The sequence below is a fragment of the Aphidius gifuensis genome, linkage group LG1 (assembly GCF_014905175.1).
Source record: "Aphidius gifuensis isolate YNYX2018 linkage group LG1, ASM1490517v1, whole genome shotgun sequence".
Classification (NCBI taxonomy): domain Eukaryota; kingdom Metazoa; phylum Arthropoda; class Insecta; order Hymenoptera; family Braconidae; genus Aphidius; species Aphidius gifuensis.
The window spans coordinates 18,597,868-18,619,240 of NC_057788.1; the positions used below are offsets into that span (position 1 = coordinate 18,597,868).

Here is a 21,373-nt window from a genome sequence, read left to right on the forward strand (position 1 = left end):
CGCATGAATTTAAACTACCGTGCCTCTTGATATTAAAATTGTATTATTTACTATATAGTACCCAGGTAGAATTTAGTGTCGATTTTCGACACGCAGTGTCCATTCGACGTCGAAATTCGAGCTCGAAACGACATCGAAAGGTGACGTTTTTCGACGTCGAACCGATGTCGATCCGACTGTGGCGCGTCATACGGTGATAATATTAACATATTTATGATAGGGCTCAGTAGATGGCAGAGTGAGTGATTTTCATCAGATTTATTTACGTATCATTAATTTGAGCAGGGATGGGCATACTGTGAGTTTTTGAGTTGTTTACAATTATCCAGAAATGAAACGTTTAAAACAGGATAAATTACATGTATTTCATTTGTTAAATAAATAAATGACTGAGGACCAGCAGTAGCTAAGGGAAAGATGTAGCTAAGGAATTAATGTGACTAAGGAATTATTTCCTTGAAACATAATTCTTTGGCAACCTCAATTCCTTAGCTACATCTTTTCCTCAGCTACTGCTTTTTCTTGGACATTTGTATTTTTAAAAAATAAATTTACATGTATTTTATTTATAAAATAAATAAAAAATGTCCAAGAAAAAGCAGTAGCTAAGGGAAAGATATAGCTAAGGAATTAATGTGACTAAGAAATTATTTCTCTGAAACATAATTCTTTGGCAACCTCAATTCCTTAGCTACATCTTTTCCTTAGCTACTGCTTTTCCTTGGACATTTTTTATTTATTTTATAAATAAAATGCATGTGAATTTATTTTTTAAAAATACAAATGTCCAAGATAAAGCAGTAGCTAAGAAAAAGATGTAGCTAAAGAATTGAGGTTGCCAAAGAATTATGTTTCAAGGAAATAATTCCTTAGTCACATTAATTCCTTAGCTACATTTTTTCCTTAGCTACTGTTTTTCCTTGGACATTTTTTATTTATTTTATAAATAAAATGCATGTGAATTTATTTTTTAAAAATACAAATGTCCAAGGAAAAGCAGTAGCTGAGGAAAAGACGTAGCTAAGGAATTAAGGTTGCCAAAGAATTATATTTTAAGCAACATTATTCCCTTGAAACATAATTTTTTGGCAACCTTAATTCGTTAGCTGCATCTTTTTCTTAGCTACTGCTTTTTCTTGGACATTTGTATTTTTAAAAAATAAATTTACATGTATTTTTTTCATAAAATAAATAAAATGTCCAAGGAAAAGCAGTAGCTAAGGAAAAGATGTAGCTAAGGAATTGAGGTTGCCAAAGAATTATGTTTCAAGGAAATAATTCCTTAGTCACATTAATTCCTTAGCTACATCTTTTCCTTAGCTACTCCCTTTTCTTGGACATTTTTTTATTTATTTTATAAATAAAATACATGTAAATTTATTTTTGAATAATACAAATGTCCAAGGAAAAGCAGTAGCTGAGGAAAAGATGTAGCTAAGGAATTAAGGTTGCTAAAGAATTATATTTTAAGTAAATAATATTCCTTAGGAAACAACATAATTCTTTGGCAACCTCAATTCCTTAGCTACACATCTTTTTTCCTCAACTACTGCTTTTCTTGGACATTTGTATTTTTAAAAAATAAATTTACATGTATTTTATTTATAAAATAAATAAAAATGTCCAAGAAAAGCAGTAGCTAAAATAGCAATGATAAAAGTTATTTCTCTGAAACATAATTCTTTGGCAACTCAATTCCTTAGCTATCTTTTCACTTTGCTTTTCATGGACATTTTTATTTATTTTAAAATAAGAAATGCGTAATGAGTATTTTTTAAAAAATACAATGGTAACAATATTTCAGTCTGATGGTAGCTTTATTTTCATTACACTGTTTCGCGGACATTTTTTATTTATTTTATAAATAAAATGCATGTAATTTATAAAATACAAATGTCCAAGGAAAAACGGTAGCTGAAAGAACAGGTAAGGTTATAAGAATAGCAGTATTCGAAACATAATTTTTTTTGACGGCTTAATTCGTTAGCTGCATCTTTTCTTAGCTACTGCTTTTCTTGGACATTTGTATTTTTAAAAATAAATACATGTATTTTTTCATAAAATAAATGTCCAAGGAAAAACTTTCTTAATTATGTTCCAATACATTATAGTCTGATAATTCCTTAACTACATCTTTTTCATAGCTACTCCCTTTTGGACATTTTTTTTTATTTATTTTTTATAATAAAATACATGTAAATTATTTTTTAGAATATAAATGTCCAAGGAAAAGCAGTAGAGGAAAAGATAATGTTAAGGTTGCTAAGAAATTATATTTTAAGCAACATCATTCCCTGAAACATAATTTTTGGCAACCTTAATTCCTTAGCTACATAGCTACATCTTTTCCTTGGACGATTGTATTATTTTAAAGATACATTACATATAATCAAAAGGTCCACTGTGCCTGCATGTTAATTTCTTTGGCAAAATTAATTTCATATAAATTAACATGTGACTACATCCTTTCCTTAGCTACGATTTTTCCTACAGCTTTTTATTTATTTAAATTAATAAAAAGCTATTAAAAAAATTTTAGCTAAGGAAAGGAAGTTGTCTACATTTTACTTCTGTATAAATTAACATGTGGCAACCTCCTTTCCTTAGCTATCCCTTTTCCTATAGCTTTTTATTTATTTAAATTAATAAAAAGCTATGGAAAGGAGGTTGTCTACATGTTAATTTCCATGGCTGAATTAATTCTGCATATATTAACATGTGACAACTGAAAAATTTGAGCTACTGAGAGATCACGTGGGTTTTATCCGTTTTATCCTGTTTCAAACGTTTCATTCATGGATAATTGTAAGCAACTCAAAAACTCTCAGATGCCCATCCCTGCGTATGAGGCATTTTTTTTGAAATTTATTGCTTTTAATGATATTGCTAATGAAAAAAATTGCCTTCTTTACCTATATGTAGAACTTGACTCTACTGCCACCTATCAAAATTCAATGCAAGCGATTATTTTATGAACAAGTCCGAAACGACGTCGATCCGACATCGAATAGCGTCACCCTCCGACATCGTTTCGAGCTCGAATTTCGACGTTGAACGGAGCGTGGGCCTCGGAAATCGAGCGCTATTCGACGTCGAATAGACATTAGATTTCTACATGGGTATAATATATTAATTACCTTGACAGTTGTTATCCAATTTACACCAAATAAATATATAATTATCTAATATTTTTCACATCAATCGAATAATATATTCCAAAAGGCACAAGAAACAAGGGCACGATAAAGACAAAAGGATGTATAAACAAAAGGTTACGTTTATCGGTAAGCATGTGTATGTTGTATATTAGCACACATTAGCACTCCTGATGAGTAGAATTCGCGCCTATATCCCAACGGCATATGGCGCGCGCACCATCGCTGCGATATTGAATACTGTAGCACCAACGATGCGATATTGAATACTGTATATGATATAAATAAAGGTTCTTTCACACCATTCTACTATTATTACTCAATTTTTATTTTATAAGGTTGTGAATTGCTCTGGACTTGGCAGCCATAATGCTTTGATCTGATTTTGGTTTTATAATGTTTATCAGAGTGCGGTAAGGTTTTATAAGAATTTCAAGAAAAGCGCAATTTCTGAAAATGATTTTGAAGTTTAAAAGAAAAGTATACTTCTAAAAAATCTGTTTTTTTTTTTTTATATAAAAAAGTGTGATATTGATTTAATAAAATGATCAGAAGACATAATATATTTATCTGTTCGATCATATTTTAAAATAATTTCCCGAGGAATTGGAGGGTTAGGGTTAGCTTTGTGTCGATAATATATAGGCACGGTTGTTAAATCTCGTTTCTCCCACTTTTTTTTTTTTTCTCATACTTGACGCGAGGCACTACCGTGCCTCTTGATATAGTGAATATCAATGCCTTAAACGTGAATAATTCGGAATACAACGTGAAAAGAGCAGGGTTTCACGTACTAATTTCTACAAAACTAAATAATAAATACTGGAGTATACTTAAAAATTCAAACATAGTCATTTTTATGATATTACAACGTGAATTTCATCAATAAATCATTTATATTATCCCAGATAAATAAGTAATAAATGCGGGGTTTGCATTTTTGTACACTTTAAAAGTGTAATCACGTAAAATTTAATGAAAATTTCTTTCAGTATATGGTTGTTGGCTTCCGAGATAACTAATGTGCCCCCCCCCCCTCCGGTGATTAAAAAGCGGATAGTAAGAAATTCTTGTTTCTAACCTTGGCTGATAGTTCTCGCCGTGCAGGTCAGAAAATCGGCTGCAATATATATATATTTTATGAATCATTATTTAGTTTTACAAAGGAGTGTACGCACAGGTAATTTTAAATTATTTAGATATACTCTACTCTACGCATAATACAAATGCAATAAGTGCTCGTCAACGATGGGCTCGAACTTATGGCTTTAGAACATCTATTGTAAGTCATACACTAACGTTAAGCGAAAAGAAGATATTACAAATGACTTAAAAGAAAGTGAAATAAATAAAAATCGCATTAAACACAACAATCTGCATAATATATTGAAAGAAAATATAAAATTAGATAAAAATCGTTTGTAATATATTGCTTCAGGGGTTCCAGTATCAGATGAAATCGCAAATTTTATTTTTTATGTTGAGATAAAAGGAGATGAATTACGATGCTCTTTTGGTTCTGATATTGCTGAATCAAAAAGTACGTTAAAAACGAAGAAAATAATAAAGAACAAGAAATAATAATGCAACGTGATTCATTTGGACGAATGGTAGGTTTATCATTACAAGAAAATTTACAAAGTGATGAAATTGATGTTGAATGAATTTTTGCATATCCACTAAGCCTACACCTTTGTCAATGTGCCATATGGATAGCGTCAAAATCAGCGAATAAAATAGTACCAATTATTTAAATAGTATTATTATTATTATTATTATTATTATTATTGATGTTGGAGTTATTCATAATTTACAAAATAATAAATCACTATATTTAAGCTAACTTTACAATAAACAAAAAAAATAATAACAAAATAAAAACTTTTCAGTGTGAAGTTAGCTGAAATGAAATGATTTTTTTAAATAGGATAAATCTATTCATTATTTTTTTTTCTGTTTTTATTTTAGAATAAAACAAATGAATTAAAAGAGAACATTGATATTAGAGCAAATAATTTAAAAAAATATGGTTTATCAGCACAAACAATAACAATCGTAGTTGGACAAAGCTGAGAAAACATCAGTCAATTTTTTTTGAAGTGAAACTTCTTTAGAATGGGCAGTAAAAAAAAAAAACAAAAGATGGATGCAACGAAAGTAACGGTATGAAGGTAAGTAATTTTAAATTATTTTTTATTTTGTTTTATTTATTTATTCCCTTGACAACGATACGAAAAAGTTTGTTTAAAATTTGTTTCAAAATTTTAAATAAATAGTTTCATGAAAGATTCAAGAGACAAAGGTGAATATTAAGGTTAAAACTTTTATTATGTAAAATATATAATTTATTATATTATTTTTGATCAAATAATGAGTATTTAAAATTAATCTGTTAAATAAACGAATAATACACAAGATAATGGTTATTCAAGTGCTTGACATAATACGACAGCAACATCATAATCACAATACCAAACAACAATAAACAATATGTGGATGAAATGTGGTACCACGTGAACGTAAAGATAGTAAAGATGGTATTTTAGATTGTATAGGATTTCAAGAAACAATTAATGACATTGAAATATTATCAGAAAAATGTGACAAATGTACTGGTAATCCTAAATCAGTAAAAATTAAAATACGACCAGGTGCTATACCAATGTCTGTTAATTTTCATGAGACTTGTACTGGTGGTTATAATAATATTTTTAAACAAATAATGAGTATCTAAAATAAATCTGTTAAAAAAACAATTAATACACAAGATAGTGGTTATTTAAGTGCTTGACATAATACGACAGCAACATCATAATCACAATACCAAACAACAATAAATAATATGTGGATAAAATGTGGTACCACGTGAACGTAAAGATAGCAAAGATGGTAATTTAGATTGTATAGGATTTCAAGAGACAATTAATGACATTGAAATACTATTAGAAACATGTGATGAATGTACTGGTAATCCTAAATCAGTAAAATTTAAAATACGACTAGATCCTATACCAATGTCTGGTAATTTTCATGAGACTTGTACTGGTGGTTGTAATAATATTTTTAATCAAATAATGAGTAGCGAAAATGAATTTGTCAAATAAACAAATAAAACCCAAGATAGTGGTTGTATCGCACCACGTATCCAAATATACCACGATAATTTCACAAGGGTTGTAAGGCCTTATGTTTGATACAGGGCTATCAAAGGATGTGGAGGATAGGTTGTAACTTGAAATAATAGGAATAACGCTTTAAATAAATCCAAACACTGTGGCTTTAATTCTATTAATATATTCACTTTATTATTTCACTGAAATTATAATTAATTGTATTGTATATTGTATATTGAGTTGACTCTAACAAGTGTTGTCATGGACAGACACTACTATTTTATATTGTAAGTATAAAGAAATCCCGTTGTACGCGAATCAATATTAATTAGAGATGTTACGTAAACGAGTGTTGAAGAGCAACTGATTTCTCAGTTTGTTGAAAATTGTTGAGTCCAAAAAATGGGTGTGTACTTAGTTAAAATTAGTTTTAATTGGTCAAAAATTAGTTCAAGAGAGGGTAAAAAACTAGGCGTAGGTGGTGGGATTTTTAGACATAAAATTGGGCCTTGTGTGGTCCAAAGGGTGACCAAAGTACATAAATTAAATCGTTGTTTAAAATATTTTAGAAAAAATATAAACCAAAATTGTTAGTCATATGTTATTTGAGATTGTATGATCTTGCGAAGTTAAAAATAATTCGAAAAAAATTCAACTATTGAAGAGGTCAAACAAAATATTTGTAGTTTATTCCATGTCTTTACTACTAGTTATGTCGAATTTAATACTGATTATAAACGTATTAAAATAATAAAAAAACAAAAAAATTATATATATCGAGTTGAATTAGTATTAAGATAGTTCCTGGTAAACATCATCAATCCTTAAAACGTTCTTATGATGGTACTTTTTCATCAAATAATATTTCAAAAGTATATTTTTTTCCACTCAATAAAATTTTTAAAACTTTTCTAGAAAACCAGGAGTTTTTTAATACACTCATGAAGTACAAACAAAAATAAGACAATGACACATCAGTAATTAGTAGTTTCATTCAACGTAGATTATGAAAACGAATATCAAGTAATTTTCATTCTAATCAAATTCTACCTTTATTCGTTTATTATGATGATGATAAAACTGTGATGCTCTTAGTAGTAATGCAGAACACAATAAAATAGCTAGGGTGTACGTTTAAACTCTATGTTTTTTTTCTGAATTTTCGTCATCACCCAATACAATTTTTGATGACTTTATATTTAAAACAACGATAAAATTATTCATGGAAATTATGCAGTATATAGACCATTACATTAGCTAGAATTATTAGAGACAAAATGAGTGGTAATAAAGTTACCTCAAACCACTACAACTTTGTACTCTAAACTTGGTTTAATATTAGGTGATAATTTGGGCCTCCATTTAATACTTGGTTTTATTGAAGGTTTTTCTAAAAGTTTTTTATGACGGTTTTGCAATCTGAATAAAATACAACGCTCTCTAGCTACTGCAGAAGATAAATATAGCAGCCACGTGGAATCAATGGTAAATGTATTTTGAATCTCCATTACAAAAAGAATCGTCATTACTTTTAAAAAACTTCGTAGCACAACATCATTACTGAGCAAAAAATCTAACCCAAATTATCGAGTGAATTCTAAAATTTTTCCTTGATTTGGAAATCTATATCTTGCTTCTGATTAACTTGTTCACTTGGCTTAGACTTTTTGAACTTTTTTTTTTCAATTTTTAGATTTGATTGATTTTTAGTTAAGCTTTTTCGGCTAAATTAATTATTTGGAAATTAATTGGGTAGCAACATCCTTTCCTTTGCCATGTTTTCCATCGCTTTCAATTTATTTTAATAAATAAAAAGCAAAATGGCTAAGAGAAAAATGTAGCTGACCAATTAATTTTTTAGCTATTACAATTAATTGCAGATTAATGGGTAAGCAACATCAGTAGAAGGTGGCTCTTCTGGGCGACTTTATGGAATGCGGTTTCCCTCCTTCCCCCTCGAGTGTATGTTGTGCCGGGGTGCGTGGGCCTATAGTACAGGACCCATGTAGAGTAAAAATAAAATAGTAAGGGTGCGAGTAAAAGGTATGTGTGTGTGGGGGTGTGTAGGTTGCATGGAATTGTATAGGAATAGGTTGCATGAGTAAGGGCGCGTAGTAAAAATGCATGGGTGACGTCACGGGGTAACGGTAAAGTACATATAGAGCATAGGCCAAGCGTAGGATAGTATAGAATGAGAATAGAGTATATGCAAGCGTAGTTTTTTTTTTTTTTAATTTTTTTTTTTTGGCTGAAAACAAAACTTAAATATAAAATAAAAATATATTATATTATTCTTAACTTATGGAAATAAATTTCAAGACTTTTTTTTAGATATGAATTAAATTTTTATTTTCTCAAATTTTTTACAATTTTTATTTCAAATATCAGTTTCATCCACACCGTGTATACTTCCCGAATAATCTATTCCAGGCTCACGAGGTACACGTAAATGATTTGTTATAGCAACAGCCTCCTCATAATTTCTTTGTTTAACAAATTCATATCTATTCTTCATCTACTTTTTTATTTGACGCACAACTTGAAGGGCGCATCCTGTTTCTTTCTGAAGCCCATAGTGAATACAGATTGTTGACGGTGGTAATTGAGTGATATATTCAGGCCGAAATCTCTTTTTATCAACATCTCGGATTGCCGTACATAGTACTTTCTCGAGATATTCACAGGATTCATTACCAGAACTCAAAATAATTGTCGCTTTTTGATGCGATGGCCCTCAAAATTTTGATGACTTGTGCTTCCTCAGATTCACAATCGAACCAATTTATTTTCAGTCTACGGATACGTGTCAGGTTTTCATAACGGCCATACGCTGAGAGTGTTGTGAAGTCACAAGGAGGCGTTAATAGCCAATGACCATTTATGGCAACTATTTGTACCATATATGATATATTTATAAATATATATTTCTTCTTCTAGAATTTCACATTAAGCAAACATTATTGTAATTAATTATGGCCAAAGCTAAAGAAGTATCTTGCAACAATCTGTACCAACTACTCGCCACAGATAGAAATGTTATTCAATTACCAAACAAAGCGTGGGAAAGGCTTGTTACATCAGGAAATACTATAATTTATACCAAAGGCCAACGTGATTTTACTTTTCTTAGCTTAGTTGTTTACCCTAATTTAAAAGTAAAAATAACTCATGGTAGAAAGGTTATTGATTGGATGAAATTTGGACCTTTAAAATCACCAAGTGATGTTCAGAAAATTGTAAATATTCTCGATAAAATATCACTATCTTAAGATACTAATATGTGATTCAGGATTACATATCATTCATTAGCTTTTAATTGTCAATAATACGTAAATAAAGTTTATTATAAAATCAATTGTATATTAATTTAGTTTTTAAGTGCACACAAATGGAGTTTATGAAATGAATTGTATATTAATTTAATTTTTAAATGGACACAAATGAAATTCATAAAATCAATCATATATTAACTTAATTTTTAAATACACAAATGTATGACATTATGTACCATAACATATTGAATCAATTGTATATAAATTACGACATTAACAATTATTTAAATAGTTTATGTATCTCAGAATATAAAATAAGATTAAATAAACAATTTTTTATATCATAAGTGAAGATACACTATTTTTTTTTATTTTTCAGTCAATGTTAGTCAAAATTTGATATTGATTAATATTATTAAATTAATATCAAAGTGAGCTTTGATTATTTACTACTTCTCGATGGATTTTTTAATGATATTTTGAACTTTGTTTATTTTTCTTTTTATGGCAGATGTCTTTTTTATTTTTATAATTGTTGGTTTTTTTTTAATACTGTTTTTTTCTTGCATTTTACTTGTACGTAAAAGTTTGACTCTTTTTCGAAGTGCTCTTTCTTCTTTCTTTTTTTGGTCGTATAATTTCCTATACTGTTTGCTAATTATTTGAGCTCTACGTACAGAATAAATATTAATTACAGCTTTTGTCAATGCTTCCCTATGTTTGGGACAACCAACAAATAATGTTTCTTCTTTCAAAATATTTTCAACTATTTCTAAAAAACTATAACAACTCAGTTTGCCTCCAGCAACTATTTTTAATATTGCTTCTTCTACAGAATTAACAAGCTTATACAATGAGTCTGATGGATACTTTAAATAACCATTATTCAACTTATCTCTCTCCAAATTTCCATGATCTTTGGCAGTTGATGCAATGCAAAGTGAGCACGAAGTAATTGCTTTAGTTTTGAAAGCTAAGAATCCAGTCATGTATTTACCAACGCATTCACATAAGTGTCCAATGTTGTAATCATGTTTATTTTGATCATCATTTATCCCAGGTTGATTGTTACCTCTATTAATTATGTCATCTGGTACATCATTCCATTTCAATTTATTTTCGTTCATCTCGTTATTAATTTTTGATGAATCAAACAGAACCCCCCTTCAAATACCCCTATTCCTTCTACATTAGATCCCTTTGGTGGTTTAACAAGTGAGTAAAAACTCAATAATCTGTACACTTGTATAAACAGTAAACTATCAGGGTGATCAGTAGATCCACATGCAGACCGTACCATTCCAAAAAATGCCTGAAATTTTTAATTAAAATATATATATATATAAGTAATTTATAATTTAAAAAAATTTCTATTTAAAAGTATCTAGTGATTTGTGCAACAATTTTATGGAAATAAAATTTACCTCTAAAGCATCTCGATTGAGACGAGTAATCATTAAATGAGTATATCTGCATTCTTCACTTAAAAAATCCATAACACCAATTGTTGTTTGCAACGTTACCAAAAAACCGTCCTATGTACTATCTGATAAAAATTTACAATTATTTTTATTAGCCATTGACTTCCATTGCAGCATGTATTCTCGAAAATCCAGAAGAACCTGTGATGAATATGCAACACAGTTAATATTAATGATAAGTGATAATATATTAATTTTAATACATATATTAAATACAAACATTGTAATGCTCATTGCCATATTCCAATGAATTTTTAATGTTGCGTGAGGTCATTGCAGTAATGACCTTTCGGATTCGTTTTATGAAGTTAGTTGTTGGATCACAGTCATGAAGATCAGGATGTGTTGCCTTATTCATAATCATGACAGCAAGTACTCGTTCTGAAAAAACCTAATTAAAGAAATTTAATTTTTTAGTACTTAGCAATCGAGTTAATTATGAAATTTGCATGAATATACTTTAAAGGCCATGGCAACATTCATTTTTTGCCAGTATTGAGGGTCAATGTGATCAGCAGTTAATTTGTGGGCAGCTTTTGAGCCGAAGTTTTCTTTTCCACCATCCAATTCAATCACTGCTTTCCAGTGTTTTTTCTTTATCTTGCCATCAGGTGTCTTAAATAAAAAATATAAAATTAACAAATTTATAATTATAAAAAAGTAAAAAAGTAAATAACCAAAATAAATATATACCATTGTTTCATCGTCTTTAAATATGAAATTTCTTAATAGTTTATGTAAATGGGAATAATCTGAGCAAAAATATGGACGCTGGTCTTTTTTTGATTTTTGAGTATCTATATTACGACAAGGATGTATGCAGCTATTTTATTTTCATGATCTTTTAGTCCAAAATGTTTCCACATGTACTCCTGTTTCATGTAGCCCCGTCTGTAGTAATAACATCGACAAAAATCCCTGAGTTTTCAAAAAGAATACACTCTAATATCAAGTGGTGTAAAACTGTTCCACTATCACACCCTTTGCTTAAAAAAGCTTCAACAGTTTGGACCCATTTTCCAACAAAAGGTTGAAACATAAATACCAAAGCATGATCTCCTTGTTCTGTTTCCTGGTGTTTAGGAGTGTATTTGCCTAAATCTACTAGGCCTTTAAACTTTAACGAATTGCTATCAAACGAATTGCCCTCACTTACTTTCATTTCGTCAACAATTAAAGTACCTGCACAAATTATTAAGAAAATGTAATACCCAAGAAGACAAAATAAATTTGAAAAATGAAAATAAACTCATAAAAAAAATTTAACAAACCTCGTCTACAATATGGATTCATTTTTAATGCTTTACACTTCAAATAATGATTCCTGAAATCCATATGACGGTTTCATGGAACTCATGTATTTATTTAAGGTATTAATTGTAGGATCTTGTAACATATGATGAGTCCGGATGTGCTCATATGCTCAACGACTTTTTATACGTAGAAGAATGCATTCTAAAATCCATGCATTAGAGTACCTTATGCCAGTTGGGCCACTACAATTAGCTACATCGATACAAGCTTGTACAGCTTCTCGCTGACTTGCAGGTAACTTCGACAAAAATTTTTCAACTGCTTTATCTCCATCAGAAATTAATTTTTCTTTAAATTTTTTCATATCATCTGACATTCTGGTTAACTAAAAAAGAACAGTCAATCAATAATATTGTATACATTGAATATAAAACTATTTATTACAAAAAAATTACTACATAGTTTTAAAAATCCAAAAAATGTTTAAGCAAAAAGTTAATTGAATAAAAAAAATTATCTACATTATTTTTTTAATAAACTAAATACGTAAATTACGAACGTTTCTGTGGGAACGTAAAACTTGTCGTTTCATATTTTTTAATAATTTCTGGGTCTTGACACGTTTTAATTCAGCTCTTTTAACTGCTTTAGATTGTCGGTCCAACTTCTGTTTGCGTTTGAGTTTACAAATTTTATATCGCTTGCTTTTTTGTAATATGTTCCTTTCCATCAATGGATTGTCACAGGGAGTATTGTCATCTACTCCTTGGCACATCTTCAATCCATCAACAGTCGTCATTGCTGACAAAACATCGTTGATTGAGTGTACATATTTGGCTACATCGAGATTTATTATTTCATTCATACCATCTATCTGTACCTGAAAATAAAGTACTTTGATGGTATAATTTATGTAATGGCATTCATTAATAGCTTCACAATTTTAAGAAATAAATCTTCATGCTCATGTCTGGGGCAACGAGTAATAATCGTGAGGACTCAAAAAAATTATCTCCAAAATAACTAATGCGAATAATATTATTTAATTGAACGAACGTCCAATCAAGAGGCATTGATGAAGATACCTTTAATTCAATTAAGTCTTTTCTCAGAGTGAGAAAATCGTAGGGAATAGTTGAATCATGAACCCTTTCGTCTATCTGTACATCTTCATTTAGAGAATTGGAGTTGGTGGCTTCATCCAAATTGTGGTTGTCAACAGTTTTCAAAATGTCAACAACAACCTTTTCCTTAAAATTCTGTAAAATAAAAAGCGATATATATATCATTGTGAACTCAATTGGATATAAATATATTCGTACTGTATAAAAGGTAAGAATGCTACCACGTCGTAAAGTTATGCGTCCCTGAGGAATTTTCGTTATGTTACCACCTCCAAGATCAGTGACATGATAACGTTGAATATCTTCTTATTTAAAATGCAATTCACATACGTGATTTTCTTTGCGACTTTTTCTACCTTGAATATGTGGTAAAATAGTGGCAAGCCATTGCTGTCTCATACTCAGCTCCTGTAATTTTTATTGTTGAGTCATATTAAGTTAACAATTTATTAAAAAATAGAAATTTGTTTTTTTATAACCTAGAAAAACCAATGTGACAACTTACCTTTGGAATGTCAAAAATTGCACATTTAAAGTACGGATGTGGATTTCGAGTGTGACCGGTTAAACAGCCTTTTATACAACATGCACGAGGCATTTTTACTTATTTTGTATGAATAAATAACAGCTAAATATATTTTGTATTCAATAAACTATCAAACATCAAATTTGTATATTGTATATGAAAATAATCAAAATGTAAACACAAATATTATTCATATTATTATTTCAAGTTTGGAAAGCCCGGAAACAACCGAACAATTAGCCGAATTTCTGTCTGGTAGAGTAGAGTGGCTCCACCTGGATCCTGACGTATATGGTCCCACCCCCACTACCGAAGTTTACTCTCCTGGTCTCTAGTCTTCTTGACATAGAATCTTATGGAGAGTCCGGTTGAGTTTTTAGAAACCTGGTTAGCCATTTTATGAAAAATACGGCTAGCTTTATCAAAAACTAATATAGATGGAAGAAACAATAAGGAAACTTTTGATATAAAATTAATAGGGCTTTGAGACTTTTTTATTTTACAACAAATAAAAATAAATTTTTGTCTTTGTCTAAATACTTAAGTGAAAGTGAGAAACGAGATTTTCTCCTTTTTTTTGATCTCGTAGAAATATTATGTTCCTAAATGCCACCTGCAAGAGGTCTCTAGATATGCGCGGGTAACACCTTAATAAAATTTCACTGTTTAACATGAATAATCTTATTTAAGACATATATTAGTCTGATTTTTTTTTGGATGTATAATAATGAGTAAATAATAATAAAAGATGCTAACTTTTGACGTCTTACAAATAGCCAAGATTAGCATTTTATATTTAAAAAAAAACTAATTATTTTAAATTGCTTTATTTACATTATTGTTGTCTATTTGATTGACAATAGGTCCATTCAAAGTTCAACATTTTCTTGTTCCCTCGCTTCTTCAGCATTGTTGTTGCTTATTCCATCAACAATTTCATTTACATGTTCAACATCGTCACGATTTCTTGGTTCTACAGCTGGGGTATAATGTATATTCTACCTATCAGGAATTGATGACACGTCTGATACTAAACCAATAGCTTCTGAATGTAGCGATTTTTGAAGTTCATACACCAACTTTTGAATTAATCCATAATGAACGAAAGGAAATTGTAATTCAAATGTAAAAAATGTATCAATACAATTTTCTCTTTATATCCTTCTGAATTTTGTAAAGAAGCCCAATTGTTAATAAATTTTTCAAGTGGAAATTCTTTACCATTTTCATGTTTTTTTTTTCTTTCTACGGTAGACTATTGGTGTATTGAGCTCTTTCCTACAAATTTCACTGGTTACTATCCAAGAGTACTCCACTCAGTTCCATGGTTCACATTTATTTTCATCAAAGAAGGCTTTGCATTCAGCTACATTTGATTCTACTTCTAGATTGATATTAAATATAAACATTAATTAATAAAATACGTTTTTACAACAAGCAATTTGAAAATTAATTTTGAAGAAGATATTACCATGTGGTACCACAGCAGCTGTCAAGGCTGATGTTATTTTTTTGATTCTTGTAATTGTTTTACAGAAAAATTTGATGAAGTCGATACTCTTTTGACTGTCAAGGACCCTAAATTATTTGGTACAGGTGTAAAGTAGTGTAGGCCTTGAGTACCTTTTATAGTTCTAGACGACGGAGCTCTTGAATCCAATTTTTGTTTTGCTACAGAATATTCTGCGTTGTCGATATAAACAAAATTTATATTTGGCAATGCTTTAATTGCCCATTGAAATAAATCAAGAGGTGTTAAAATTTGATTTTGTATGCCCATTTGATTGAGCCAGCTAAACCATCACAGGCCCCCTTACCATGTGCGGTAGCGAAAAATTCCATTCAGCTTCAATTTTAAAATCATCTTGGTGATAGCAAAGATTGGTAAAAGCATTTTTATATCTTAAATTGTTGTGGTACCCCGTCTGAGAAGTAATGAACTTTGTTCAGATTACTATTGATTTTTTTTTTTAGAAAATTCATTAACTTTTCTTGAAAAAGATGAACTACAGCAAAATCATGCTTTAAGCATTCGGTAATACCCACAAAACTAAGATGTTTAGTTTCATTATTTTCAGAGTAATATACCACTATCGGTAATAATGTAGCTTGATCATTATTGTAATGAAATGCTTGAACAGCTTCCTGCACCACGAATGCAAAGTTCTCCGCAAAATCTAATGTTACTACCATTTCATTTTCCTTTAAATTCTTTTTTAAATTTGAAAAATATTTATTTTGACATGCTTTAAAAGCTTTTCCAATTGCTCAACGAGTAAATCAATAAATTCATCTGCAGGAGAGATCACATTCATTGCAAGAGAACCACTCGCAGCCGCAAGAAAATAACTGGAAACCCCCTGTTAACATTTTTGTCACATGCCCTTCGCCAGAGGATCTCGGAGCTACATCCAGACCACCTGGTGAAGGCCGTGTTCTTACTCCACCTATTCAGAACGCGGCTCAAGGTACTGACCAAGATTCGCCCTCATTAGTCATTACTAATGAGCCCCCTAAAAAGACTGCTACTAAACCACCCCCAAAGCCAGTTACCAAAGACCCTGCAGTCTATCGAAGTACAATTGGGTCTAAGTATTCGCCACCCACAAGAATATTGACCCATTTGCTTTAACCCCTAGCCCTGCAAACGATCACGAGCTTCACGCTGGCGGTGTTTATCGCAGTGATTGCCGCTTATGCGTAACCGTTTTAATAATATATTGCGTACTCGGTATGCAGGTTTAGATAACGATGCCCCGAACCATGAGCCTGCCTCACCCACTCGTGCCAATCTACCTCAGGGAGGATTAAACCTCAATCCACCCACGCGTAATGTAATGTAACCCCGTTATCCGGCACCTAGACGCGTAATTACACCCTCGGTTGAAGATCTTTGGATTTCAGAAAACAGCACCCACAATTACAGCATGCCCAATTTATTACGTATTTTGGGAAGCTGGAGGTTGACTCACTCTGGACATCCAGGCGAGGATGTAGAAGAATTTTTGTATCGAGTGGAACAAGCGAGGTTGTGCACAGGTGCGAGTGACCGTGAACTGTTGCAGACTTTGTCCGTCTGTATGAAAGGTCCGGCCCTGACTTGGTATATGACACATGAAGCTGAGTTTGATTCTTGGTTAGCCGCGAAGGCAGCTTTCGCGCCAGTTTTTCTGACCCTGATTACCAACGAGCATTGCGCGAAGAGATCGACAAGCGCGTTCAAGGCCCAAACGAGTTAGTTCGAAGCTTCATATCATGTATGCGTTGTCTATTTCAAAGAACGGATCCACCTTGGTCGGGATCAGAGCGCGTACATTATACTGTCTGTAATATGTTGCCCATCTTCTAACGCCAAATTTCACCCCGAGATTTCCCAACAATGTGGGAAGTGGAATTGGAAGCGTTGCGTCAGAAAAAGATCACACAATCTGCCCAACAACGCCGATTACCATCTCGACCTGAGCAATCGTTGTGTCCATCATTCCGTTTACACCCAAGCCCCCTTCCACGTCAAGGTGTTCTTCGTTCCTTGGTAGAAGAAGAGTCATCCCTACAAGGAAAAGAGGAGCACGGTTTGTTGATGGAGGATGAATTACTGTCCACCATTGGTGACTTACTCCAGAAAAGGAAGGAAGTCACCTGGCCCAAGGCCCGCAACGTCACATTAGCCACCCGAATCGCGGATTTTCCTGAATTAAGTCCAAGTCCTCCAGTTGCATCTAACTTCCAGCAATTTAATAGAATGTTGGAACTGTAAGCAACCTAGCCACATTTTCAGGGATTGTCAGGAACCCCGAAGAAGATTTTGCTATCGCTGCCGTCGACCGGATGTCACGCTGATTACGTGCCCATTTTGCAATCCGGGAAACGACAGCGGGAGAGCATAACTTCGGCACATGCAGCTCCCGTTTTGAATTCGCCGATTAAACACTCGCCATTAAAATTAACTGAAACTACCCAGGCCCCACGGATATCTAACGCGGTTAAAGTCGATTTATCACCCAAGGAGTTGGTGAAGTTATTGCTTAAACTGTCCGGCCTGGTAGAAACTCCGGCCGAGAGGCTCTCAGCTCCACCAACCCCGATTCCTAAACTCCGCGCCTTTCACCTTAACATCATAGTTGGCCTCAACCCTCGCATGCCCAGATTTTACCCGTCCCTTTACCCTTCAAACAGACGCAAGTAGTGTTGGACTTGGAGCAGTATTAACCTAAGAATTCAATGAGGTCGAAAAAGTAATCGCGTATGCTAGCCGCATGATGTCCGAGACACGTTACTATGTTACCGAAGGAATGTCTAGCGATGATTTGGACCATACGGAAATTTCGGTTTTATTTAGAGGGTTATAAATTCACCGTTATCACAGACCACGGTAGTCTCCGTTGGCTTAACAACTTGCGTAACCCCACCGGTCGATTGTCCTGCTGGGCATTAGAATTGATGCAATACAATTCCGCAATAATTCACCGCAAGGGAGCCCTCCATCATGTCCCAGATGCTCTTTCACGGATTCCCGATCAACAAATTGAGGACCAAAACTTGACTGATGTTGAGGAAAAGTGGTACTGCCAAAGGTATCGCAAGGTAGAGTCATCCCTGAACAGTTACCTCGACTGGCTGATCATTGGTGGCCAACTATATTTTCATAAACCTTTATCTTACATATCAGTTGAGATTCCGGACCTGACTGCCTGGAAATTGGTAATGCCCCGTCATTTTCGCGAACGAGTCGTGTTGGAATGTCATGACCCCCCCCCCCCTCCCCCATATGAGCCACATGGGCATTGATAAAACTTATCGGAAAGTCTCTACCTTGTATTATTGGCCTAATATGTTCGGTGAAGTAGCGTCGATAGTAGCCCGTTGCAAGATTTGTCAAAAGACTAAGTTTGACCAAGGCAAACTACGCGGTTTGATGTGCACTTGCGTTGTACAAAAACCTTAAGGGATTGTAGCTGCCAATATTGTTGGTCCACTTCCCCGTTCTCGAGCCGATTATGTGTAGCTTTTGGTTATGCAAGACCAGATGACCAAGTTCATAGAACTTGTTCCCCTCCGTCAAGCCACCGGAAAGGTTGACCGCGAAAAACTCGAGGACCTCGTTTTATTTGGCCATGGTACTTCCCGGATTTTAATTACTGATAACGGCACAGAATTTGTGAATAAGGGAATTAAATCCTTAGCTAACTGGGCCGGTATCAAGTTACAAAATACCCCCCCATATCACCCCCAAGCAGATCCAGTGGAACCAGTCAACCGTAGCCTCAAGACTATGCTTCGTGCATTTCTTGATGGCAATCACCGTGACTGGGATCATTATTTGCCCGAGTTCAGATTTGATACAGCTTACCATGACTCACCCTTCGTTTGCCAACGCTGGACGCGAACCTTGTCAGCCCCATACCCTTCGTAACGAGGTCAATGATGGCCTGCTTGTCACCCCCATCCCCATAGCCGAATGGAATAAGAGAATGAAAAGACTCAATGTCCTACGCCAAGCCCTAATCTATGACCGAGGCGAGGCTGAACTGAAGCAGTCCACCCAATATAATACCCACCGCCGCAAAGTTGAATTTGACGTTCGAGAATTAGTGCTCAAACGTACCCACCCCTTGTCTAATGGCCCTAAGTTTTATTCAGCCGGCTTAGAAAAGCCATTTGAAAGCCCTTTCATAATCACCCAAAAATTCTCAGCCACCCGTTATGAAATTTTCGATTTTTCTGGTGTCATCTGAGAAGAAGTATCCATATCAGACTTGAAGCCTTGGGTGAAGGCAGTAGATCGGAAAGTAGTTAAAGGCCCACCCGCACCTAGTAAATAACCCTGTTATACCCCGCTTTGGGAAACCCAGTAGGAGACATCCCGGGTGACCCATGAAACCTGATTATGCAATTTACTAATTTCTATTGTTGATGAAATGTAGATAGAACAAGCTAAAGAGGGAGTATTGGAACCAGTAGTACTCGCCATACTTGAGACCACAACACCAGCACCACTGGTTGATGAGATGCACCATCAAAAAAAGACCACATCACCAACTTTGTCATCTGCAGAGGGTTTGATGCTGCACGAGGTGGTCACATCAGCTGATATGGATACTGTCACAGCGTCTACCATCACATCACGTCAGCTAGTTGCTGGCAAAGATTTAGCAAGGCTTGCAGACAGCGGAGCTGGTATCCTCAGTGACATTAGTGAGTCGGAGTTTAGTTTTAGTGACGAAGAGGTAGAGGATATTGCGTTCGAACATAGCAATGATGAATTGATGTGGCCCAGTAATCCACCCCTTCCTAAAGCGGTTGTGGAGTCATCCCCTGCAGGCCTTCAGCCAACCCCCCCACATCTCACCAGACACTGATTGTCTTGACCTCGACCTTGTATTTGAAAAGGATTTCAAGGAGTTGTTAAGTTCGGAGCCATCCGCTACCCAAATGCCTGCCTTGAAATTCGATTTGATGGACCCACGACCAGGTGATAACTACCATTTTACCTTTGGTAGATTCGATAAGCCCCTCGATTTTGGAACCGCCCGTCGACTCAATGATCCCGAATTTTATTTGGATGAGAATCTCAAGATCGTCCGTAGAGTCTAAACCCGTTACTGTGTGGAGTCATCCCCAGTAAGTTCCCCCGAAAAACACTCAGAACCCCATAACAGTGTTCCTACTCTTACTGTGGAGCAGTTACCAGCTGCGAGTTTATCCACTGGTGATGGTTCTCAAGGAACTTGTAGTGCTGTTAGTCACCCTTCTGGTGCGATTCCCAAAGTTTAACCCCTACCCCCCATCAAAACCAAGAGGAAACGTATCCGCTGCAGCTTGTGTTACGGCCGTAGCCACCTCCGCAACAATTGCCCTAACCGTCCAGCACTTGAGCTTATTGATGAGGTAAGCTCACCCCGATCAGTCGACTCAGGTGTGGACGCCCGTTCGGTCCTCTCAGACAAAACATCATCAAGCCCCACTCCCCCTGCAATCCAAGCCCTAATGAGCTTGAAATTACCATCAATTTTGCTCAACCTTTTCGTAGCCAAGTCATTGTTGCCTTCAAACGTACGAAAAGGGTCAGGACGAGGTTATCATTCAGGACGTTGGCGTCCAACCGAAAGATCTGATAATCCAAGGGCATATGAACCCAAATGCAGGGATTTCGATTGCCTTTGGAGAAATCCAAAGTATCCAGGGCCTGGACCAGATGATCTCGCTCCGTGTCGGGACCCCAAGTGTAGATTGCGTCGTCACTAAGGATATCCTTATATATATATATTTATTTGTTCAGTCAGTATTGTGATAAAGGTGATACGTGGTTGGTCCACGTATGAAAAAAAAAAGTACAAATATTGAATAATAATAATATATAAAAATAAAAAAAAAAAAAAAAAAAACAACAAACAAATATGTAAGACTGATAGGCGTCAAGGGGGAGGGAAAAGGGAGAAATTAAGGTG

At 33.8% G+C, this 21,373-nt stretch overlaps 1 protein-coding gene across 2 annotated transcripts in view; it reads left to right on the plus strand.

Moving 5' to 3' along the window:
- Window positions 1–21,127, plus strand: part of LOC122850405 (low-density lipoprotein receptor-related protein 4) — a 70,254-nt gene extending 49,127 nt beyond the window's left edge. For both annotated transcript variants that reach the window (XM_044149567.1, XM_044149561.1), the window contains exon 18: window positions 19,850–21,127. In XM_044149567.1, the coding sequence (XP_044005502.1) occupies window positions 19,850–20,284 (435 nt within the window). In that variant the 3' untranslated portion in view covers window positions 20,285–21,127. The remainder of the gene's footprint in view (window positions 1–19,849) is intronic.
- Window positions 21,128–21,373: the final 246 nt, after the last annotated feature.